The sequence below is a fragment of the Nicotiana tabacum genome, chromosome 1 (assembly GCF_000715075.1).
Source record: "Nicotiana tabacum cultivar K326 chromosome 1, ASM71507v2, whole genome shotgun sequence".
Taxonomy (NCBI): Eukaryota; Viridiplantae; Streptophyta; class Magnoliopsida; order Solanales; family Solanaceae; genus Nicotiana; species Nicotiana tabacum.
Genome location: NC_134080.1, coordinates 121,076,632 through 121,086,324, shown reverse-complemented (window position 1 = coordinate 121,086,324; position 9,693 = coordinate 121,076,632). Strand labels below are relative to the sequence as shown.

The window sequence follows — 9,693 nt, the reverse complement described above, 5'->3', positions numbered from 1 at the left end:
TGCAGAGCTGCCCTGAGGTGATCGACATGATCCTCCCGGCTCCGCGAATAAACAAGGATGTCATCAATGAAAACAATCACAAAGGAGTCTAGAAATGTCTTGAAGACCCGATTCATAAGATCCATGAAAGTTGTCGGGGCGTTGGTTAGCCCTAAAGACATGACCAAGAATTCAAAGTGACCATAGCGAGTTCTGAAAGCGGTCTTAGGAATATCCTGTTCTCTGATCTTCAATTGGTGATACCCGGACAGTAGATCAATTTTGGAAAAGAACCTCGCACCTTGCAATTGGTCGAACAAATCATCTATCCGAGGCAAAGGATATTTATTCTTGATGGTGACCTTGTTAAGCTGCCGATAATCAATACACATCCGGAGCGACCCATCCTTCTTTCTGACAAAAAGAACCGGGGCACCCCACGGTGACACACTTGGCCGTGTGAACCCCTTTTCTAATAAATCCTTCAGCTGTTCCTTTAACTCCCTTAACTCCGTTGGCGCCATTCTGTATAGTGGAATATATATCAGCCGCGTATCTGGCAATACAACAATCTCGAAATCAATCTCCCTATCTGGCAGGATCCCTGGAAGCTCGTCCGGAAACACTTCAAGAAACTCATTCACAACTGGCACGGACTCGGGGACAGACACTTCTGAAGTGGTGTCCGCCACCCGGACCAAATGGTAGATACACCCTTCCTAATCATCTTCGAAGCCTTAAGGTAGGAGATAAACCTACCTTTCGGCACCACACCATTTCCCTTCCACTCAATAACCTGCTCATTAGGGAACTAAAGCCTCATGACTCCTGTTCGACAGTCAAGTTTAGCAAAGCACGAATAAAGCCAGTCCATTCCCATAATCACATCAAAATCCACCACTTCAAGCTTAATAAGATCGGTCGTGGTAGCACGACCACATACCATGACAACACAATTCCTATAAACTCGCGTGGCTGTAACAGAATCACTAACCGGAGTCGATACAGAGAATGGCTCATGAAGCTGTTCGGGTTCTACGCCAAAACTTGAAGCAATGAATGGGGTGACATAAGACAAAGAGGACCCCAGATCAATAAGAGCATAATAATCAATGGCCTGAACAGACAAGATACATGTAGTAACATCTGGGGAGGCCTCTGCACTCTGGTGACCACTTAAGGCGTAAAACCGGCTGGGTACACCTCTACCACAAGCTCCACCCCTAACTACACCGCGCCCTGCTGGGGCTGGAGGACGCACGGATGATGTGGCAGCTAAAGAACCGGATGACTGAGCAAATCCCCTACCTATGCCCTGACTGGGCGCACGGTAGTCCCGCTGGACATGACCTCTCTACATACCGGAATATCCAAATAACAAGTCTCAGAATGGAACCTCCCACACTTGGGGCATGAAGCCCTCCCCTAATGCTGCGATCTCCCTCCTGAACGACCGGAATGATGGGGTCTCCTACTGTCTGAACCTGATCTCAAGTGACTGCTATGCTGATAACTGTGCACAGTTGGCGGTGCGCTTTCTGAGGACTGGGCATATGACTGGGATGGCCTTGATGGCCCTCTCCCCGGAACTGGTCTCCCTGAGTGACCCGCTGATCGGGCCCTTCTGCTACTCTCCCTTTCTGCCCGTATTTTCAACTTCCTAGCCTATGTGGCCTGAGCGAACCCCACAATCTTCCCATAATTCATATCTGAGTGTAAGGCCGCTGTAGAAGCCTCATTCACCACCAAAGGACTAAGACCTTGAACGAATCGCCAAACTCGAGCATCCATGGTTGACACAAACTGAGGAGCATACTTGGAAAACCTCACAAACTCCATGTGGTACTCCCAAATACTCATACTGCCTTGCTTGAGTACCTCAAACTCTGTGGCACGGGCCGCCATTGGCTCGGCAGGCAAGAAGTGGTCCATGAATGCATATACAAACTCATCCCATCTAACTGGAGGTCTTCCCTCCCCACGAGAATCCTCCCACATCCCGAACCACGAATACGCTGCTCCCCTCAACCTGTATGAAGCCAATTCAACCCCTTCCATATCTGTAGCCTTCATCACTCAAAGGGTTTTATACATCTCATCAAGGAAATCCCGTGGATCGGCCTCTGGGTCCGTGCCTGTGATCTCTGGAGGAGCCAACCGTAGAAACTGGTTGACTCTGGAGCTGGCGGAATCTCTCTGTCCGCTGGGGGGTGCAGGGTCATCATGAGATATCTGGGCCTGAGCGGCCACTAACTGGGTCAACATATGGATGGCTCCTCTAAGGTCCCCATCAGAAACCCCGGGACCGGAAGCTGGAATTACATCAAGATCAGGAATATCAGCGGGAGGGATGGTATCACCCTCTGCCGCAGCTGGAATAGGAATACTTAGATCTGGAATAGATGGGCCAAGCAGATACAAGATCGGGAAGTCACTCTCACCCACGACATCAAGTACATGATTCATAGCCACACTTAGGGTGGCATTGGCCCCGAGGCCGAGTCCAGCTCTCTTCTTAGGTGCCATTACTGAAAATTTGGAACAGAGCACGAGTTAGATGTAAATACTTCCACTTTTCACTTCACCGCACGATATAGAGCTGTCACACCTCCTTTTTCCGCACCCGAGAGGGCGCAAGGGAGTTTTTTCCAATTAAAGGACAATCGAAACGGGATTGGTTTAATTATTTCAGAGTCGCCACTTGGGAGATTTAGGGTGTCCCAAGTCACCAATTTTAATCCCGAATCGAGGAAAAGAATGACTCTATATTACAGTCTGTGTACCAGAAATCCGGATAAGGAATTCTGTTAACCCGGAAGAAGGTGTTAGGCATTCCCGAGTTCCGTGGTTCTAGCACGGTCGCTCAACTGTTATATTCGGCTTGATTATCTGATTTTATACAAGTGTGAACTTATGTGCAAAATTTAACTTTTAACCGTTTTTATCATTTACCGTTTTTATCAAGAATTGCAACGTTGTGAAAACGTATCTCGAACCGCGTTACAATCAATGTACCCGTGGTTGTCGACACACTTTGACTCCGTTGAGATTTGGATTTGGGTCACATCAATGTGCACCCGAGTTTAAGGAAATTAAATTATTAAAGGCGCGCCTAAAGCGGCTAGCGTATTTATTTTGGGTAGGACCGTGGAATTTTACTAAACGGTCCACCCCAGAATCTAAGTATTTAATACATATATTTTGTGAGGGCCCCACAATTTGTCCCTTTTATTTGGCGAGGCTCGTCTCATTTTATTTTTTTTTATTAGAATTTGCAACGTCATGGAAATGCATCTCAGACCACGTCACAGTCAATGTACCCGTGACTAGAGACATGTTTCGACTCCGTTGGGATTTGGATTTGGGTCACATAAATGTGCACCCGAGTTTAAGAAGGTAAGGTTCATTAAAGCGTATCCTAAAGAGACTAACGTGTTGTTATTTTAGGAGGGTTGTGAGATTTGCTAAACAACCCGTCCTGGAAACTAAATGCTTCACTAATATACATTTAACAAGGGCCCCGCATCTGCGTTTTGCTTATTTTTATCGAGGCTCATCTCGTTGTTATTTTTACAGGATATCCTATAGCACCTACGTTTCTTGTCGTGTTTGTCTCTATCAATTGAAAGCAGTAAATAGCCTTAGTCGATTATAAAACCGGATTTAAAATGCTTTTACAGAATAATAAAACGTGACTGCACTTATGGACAACTAGTCGCAAATTATGGGCCCAAACTAGCTCATGCGAGATGGCCAGACTTGGGCCCTGTTTTTCCGATACAGGCCTAGCTGATTCTTTCGATTTGGGCTCGGCCTTCCTGAGGTTGAGGCCTAGAACTGATTCTTTGTTCTTTATCAATTTATATGTGACAAACTAGCAAAAGGGGAAAGAACTTTAACTCATGTGGATAGTTTTCCTATTTTGGCCTACATTACAGCATATATGGCAAAGTAAACTAAATCTGAGATGCAAACTAATTCATTGAGAATACTTTTAACTAGCAGCATACGTATACAAACTGATATTCAATTACCATGCATTGACATCTACTAGGCGTGCAAGCTACTTCCAGCATCCAAACCAAAATAAAAATCATTCTACATTACATGATATTTAATGCAACAATCTACGTATAAAAGACATTCTTCAGGTTTTCTCATTTTTGTATTCATCCTCAATTTTCCAATTACATCTGACAGTGTATTAGGTGTGTACCTGGTATAGAGAACAAAAGAAGAAAGGAATGATCAGCTGGGCAGTATGCAGTAAATACAGCAGCAGCAGACACACAGCAACAACACAGCAACAACCAACTAAACCAAGTGTTTTCCACAGCCACAGATGACCAACAATGTCTCCCAGAATACAAGGACTAGCAGATAGTCGAAACCAAGCCAGCAATCCCAGGAAAGAGTAAGGAAATAACAGCAGTAACTGAGGGTTCAAATGCAGTAAAACTAACAGTTCAACAACCACAAACAACTCAGGCAATGCAAGCAACAGAACTTGGCCAAGACAGCTTTGACCAATATGCACTCTTGTACAACTTTCAGGCAGTATTTGGTTACAATGTCTATTGGAAACTACCTTGTGTTTACGCTATTGTGATTTGGGACTCACTAGACCTCTCTTCAGACTAAAGTTTTTTTTCTTTCAGCCTTTTTGTTTTTTTTTTCTTTCTGAAGACTCCAAAGTCCAGCCCCTTTCTAAGTTCTCAAATGGCCTATTTATAAGCCAAATGACTCAGTGCAGCTAGGCTGCCCTCGTGCTGCAACTTTGCAGCCTGCCCATACTCTGTTAAAGCCATGCCTAAGCATCTTTTGTGCCAGCCCCTTTGGTTCCCCATGCTTGGTTTTGTTTAATCAGGAGTTATGGGCATCATTTTATTATTCAATTTAAGCCTCATACCCTTGTGTCTTGTTCCCCATTGGTATTAGTTTAATCCTAAATTAGTACCCTAGTTGTCAGCTCATTTAAACTAATCATTTTTGTTCTTTTCAAACCCCAGACTACCCCTGTCAAACCTTGATTATTACTGCCCTGCCTATTGCAGCATCAGGGCATTTTTGAACTGATGAAAGTTCAAATTCAAGACTGCCTGGACTGAACCTTTTCAGTCATTTTTACAATGCAAACAAACCATTTTAAACAATGCTGGGGTATTCAGTCAGTGACAACATTCAATTAGTCATGCGACATTATTAGCTCATTCGATTCCTTAGTTATAGAAAACTAATCGACGACATTTATCGAGTCGACTATACTAATTATAGCAGGTAATAATCAGTCGCTCATATAAACTATACGTTCAGGGACCTAAAGGGCATCAGACAATTTTTGTTCAATTACTGGGGCCTATATGAGTTAACTTATCTGACGATTAAACTAATCGACGATCATGTTTATCACAGAGTACATTCAGAACACACACATAGAAAATCAATCGACCAAATAAAGGGTCTTTGCTAGAGATGGAAGAAAACAGACAAAGTAACAGACCAAAACAAATAACCACAACAACAAATCATGCTGACAACTTAATTAGAACTGAACAAAGAGAAAAGGAGACTTACCGAAAAAGTTTGAAATCAAAACGGACCCAAATCAGACTCAACATCGAACTCTTGAGGCCGAACAAACTTTAATCAGGGTGTTCTCACATGAGAACACCTTGGTTAAGGTCTATTAGACCTCAAACCCTTGTCCAAACCGGCCGGATTCCCCAGGTGCATGTGTTCTAAGGTCTGGATTTCCATATCTGATTTTTAGGGAGTTGTGGGTAGATTCGGACCAAACCAAGCTTGGTTTGGTCACGAGGAAGGTCAGGGGAGTGTCTGATACAAAGATGGTGCGGTTTGGTGTAGATCGAGTTTTGTCTCGAATCTTCAAATCCAGATTCAAGACGATAGGAGATGATTCGAGGTTCGTGGTTAGTGGATTCGCGTTCAGGGGAGTGAGGGGGTCTTAGGGTGTTCGGGAGGTGGCCACCGGCGTTCATGCCGCCGGGTTTTGGTGGAAGGGAAGCTAGGGCGGCTTGCTAGGGTTTGGGGTTTCAGCTTGGGGAAGGAGACGAGTGAGGGGTGGGGTTCGGATAGGGGGCATGAGGTGAAGGGTTGAGTTTATATATGGGCTAGGGGTTTAGATCCTGGCCGTCAGATCAAATGAGATCTATGGCCAGGATTTATCCACTTGGGGAAGACGGTGTCGTTTGGGTTTTGGTAGTGGGTGAGGTCGGGTAAGGCTGGATCGGGTCAAAACTGGACGGGTTTAGGGGGAAAACCGGGGTCCGTTGGATCAAGGGGTTGAACGGCTCAGATCAAATGTCTAAGACGACGTCGTTTGGGTTGAATGAGTGGCTTGATCAAGACCGTTTGTTTGAGTCAGATCAACGGCTCTAATAAGGATGCTGATACGGCGTCGTTCGAATCAACGCTTGGGCAGGCCGGATTTGGACTGGGTCTGAATGCCGGTTTTGGGCCCTTTTTTATTTCACTTTCTGGGCCCAAATTGATTTAATCCCTCTTTTCTTTGTTTTCTAATTTCATTTTTCTTTTAAACAAAAACAAAAATAACAAATAATAAAAATAACGAAATTAAAACTAAACAACAATGCAACATTTTAACACGATTATCACAAAATTTTTTAAGTAAGTTAACTAAGAGCCTAGAACGAACGATGCACATATATATTTTGAATTTTCTTTTTACTGACCGAATTATGGTTTAATCATCCTGGCATACATATTTTGTATTTTGTTTGCAAAAATGGACAGCTCCACAAATGACTAACAGCACATGTCACGAAAACTCGAACAATTGTACAGCGAAACCATTTGTCACTATTTTTATTTTCTTTTGGAGCAATTGCTCGTAAAGCAAAAATCACGTGCTTACAGCTGCCCCTCTTTGCATGAAGACACGAAGGGTTTTCGCGCAAAGATAAAGCGAGTGATTTTTGCCCGTCCGAATACTCCGTGTGAAGCATTTTTGAAAAAGATTTGACCGAACCTTTGCTTCAGAGGTTTCCTATATATCCTGGGCTGAAACAGGAATCAGGTCAATGTAGTTCGGAAAATTTTGGTAGCTGGGACTACCGTGTGACTGTATTGCTTGCTGCTGTTGTGCGCTGTTGCACGCTGCTGTAGGATGCTACCGCTCACTAATCTCCTTGTTACATTATTCTTGAAAGGAAAAACAAGAAGCTAAGCTAGAGTGTGAGATCTCATATATCTTCAACTTGTTCTTGTTGTCTTGCTTTCTTGTCGGCTGACGCTCTCCTCTGACGCCTTTATTTTGTGAACTTGGAGATGATGCTGGTCCTTCACCTTTTCTGAATGTCAGTTCTCATCACTTTGCTTGATTTGCTGGGAACATGGCTTTCTTCTTTAAATCTTTCAATGGTTTCCTCAGTGGTATGGCTTTTCATCAGAATTGTTATGTTGGGCATGCCATAGCGTTCTCAAACTGCTTCTTTTGAGACGTGTTCCTTCTTCCTTTTGAATGTGCGCTTGCTTTTGTAGCCTTCTGCTTCTTAGCGCTGGGGATTTTATTGTTTTCCTGCTTGGGTCTCTCTGTTGTAACCTTCCGTATTCCCGCATTATACTGGTGGGCGACCTAGAACTTAAATGTATTCCCGCATTATACTGGTGGGCGACCTAGAACTTAAATGTATTCCCGCATTATACTAGTGGGCGACCTAGAACTTAAATGTATTCCCGCATTATACTGGTGGGCGACCTAGAACTTAAATGTATTCCCGCATTATACTGGTGGGCGACCTAGAACTTAAATGTATTCCCGCATTATACTGGTGGGCGACCTAGAACTTAAATGTATTCCCGCATTATACTGGTGGGCGACCTAGAACATAAAAGTATTCCCGCATTATACTGGTGGGCGACCTAGAACTTAAAAGTATTCCCGCATTATACTGGTGGGCGACCTAGAACTTAAATGTATTCCCGCATTATACTGGTGGGCGACCTAGAACTTAAAAGTATTCCCGCATTATACTGGTGGGCGACCTAGAACTTAAAAGTATTCCCGCATTATACTGGTGGGTGACCTAGAACTTAAATGTATTCCCGCATTATACTGGTGGGCGACCTAGAACTTAAATGTATTCCCGCATTATACTGGTGGGCGACCTAGAACTTAAATGTATTCCCGCATTATACTGGTGGGCGACCTAGAACTTAAATGTATTCCCGCATTATACTGGTGGGCGACCTAGAACTTAAATGTATTCCCACATTATACTGGTGGGCGACCTAGAACTTAAAAGTATTCCCGCATTATACTGGTGGGCGACCTAGAACTTAAAAGTATTCCCGCATTATACTGGTGGGCGACCTAGAACTTAAAAGTATTCCCGCATTATACTGGTGGGCGACCTAGAACTTAAAAGTATTCCAGCATTATACTGGTGGGCGACCTAGAACTTAAATGTATTCCCGCATTATACTGGTGGGCGACCTATAACTTAAAAGTATTCCCGCATTATACTGGTGGGCGACCTAGAACTTAAATGTATTCCCGCATTATACTGGTGGGCGACCTAGAACTTAAATGTATTCCCGCATTATACTGGAGGGCGACCTAGAACTTAAATGTATTCCCGCATTATACTGGTGGGCGACCTAGAACTTAAATGTATTCCCGCATTATACTGGTGGGCGACTTAGAACTTAAAAGTATTCCCGCATTATACTGGTGGGCGACCTAGAACTTAAAAGTATTCCCGCATTATACTGGTGGGCGACCTAGAACTTAAATGTATTCCCGCATTATACTGGTGGATGACCTAGAACTTAAATGTATTCCCGCATTATACTGGTGGGCGACCTAGAACTTAAATGTATTCCCGCATTATACTGGTGGTCGACCTAGAACTTAAATGTATTCCCGCATTATACTGGTGGGCGACCTAGAACTTAAAAGTATTCCCGCATTATACTGGTGGGCGACCTAGAACTTAAATGTATTCCCGCATTATACTGGCGGGCGACCTAGAACTTAAATGTATTCCCGCATTATACTGGTGGGCGACCTAGAACTTAAATGTATTCCCGCATTATACTGGTGGGCGACCTAGAACTTAAATGTATTCCCGCATTATACTGGTGGGCGACCTAGAACTTAAAAGTATTCCCGCATTATACTGGTGGGCGACCTAGAACTTAAAAGTATTCCCGCATTATACTGGTGGGTGACCTAGAACTTAAATGTATTCCCGCATTATACTGGTGGGCGACCTAGAACTTAAAAGTATTCCCGCATTATACTGGTGGGCGACCTAGAACTTAAAAGTATTCCCGCATTATACTGGTGGGCGACCTAGAACTTAAAAGTATTCCCGCATTATACTGGTGGGCGACCTAGAACTTAAATGTATTGAAATTGCTTCCCCGTTTTTCGAGAAAATTTTCGACAATCGGCAGAAAATTTTCTGCCCCGGTTTTTGGTGACTTCCATGGCGTTGTATCTTGCTGCCATCATCAACTCTTTGCTCTCCTGCAACAGACAAAAGGATTTAGTCAGTTTTCCTTGTGGTGGTAGAGGGTGCCTTTCTGGCGAGCCATTTTTCTCTCTTCCCCTTCTCTTGCTCTTTGTCCCCATAATTGGTTGGCGGGCAAAGTTTCATGTTGGGGGTCTCTAGCCTGCTGGGGATTGGTTTTCAATTTATCCCCTTTTCTGCTTTCTCTTTAAGCATA

At 43.9% G+C, this 9,693-nt stretch overlaps 1 protein-coding gene across 1 annotated transcript; it reads right to left on the bottom strand.

The window, feature by feature from the left end:
* Window positions 1-790: 790 nt before the first annotated feature.
* On the bottom strand, window positions 791-2,037 carry LOC142163770 (uncharacterized). Its single transcript, XM_075220899.1, has 2 exons — window positions 1,669-2,037; window positions 791-1,333 (listed from the first exon to the last, which is right to left on the bottom strand). The coding sequence occupies exons 1-2, from the start codon at window positions 2,035-2,037 to the stop codon at window positions 791-793; spliced, it is 912 nt and encodes a 303-aa protein (XP_075077000.1).
* Window positions 2,038-9,693: the final 7,656 nt, after the last annotated feature.

Coding starts and splice junctions, on each gene's coding strand:
- LOC142163770 (XM_075220899.1), bottom strand. CDS start 2,037: ATGGAAGGGGTTGAATTGGCTTCATACAGGTTGAGGGGAGCAGCGTAT. Junction 1,334..1,668: donor ATATGAATTATGGGAAGATT/GTGGGGTTCGCT, acceptor TCCGGTATGTAG/AGAGGTCATGTCCAGCGGGA.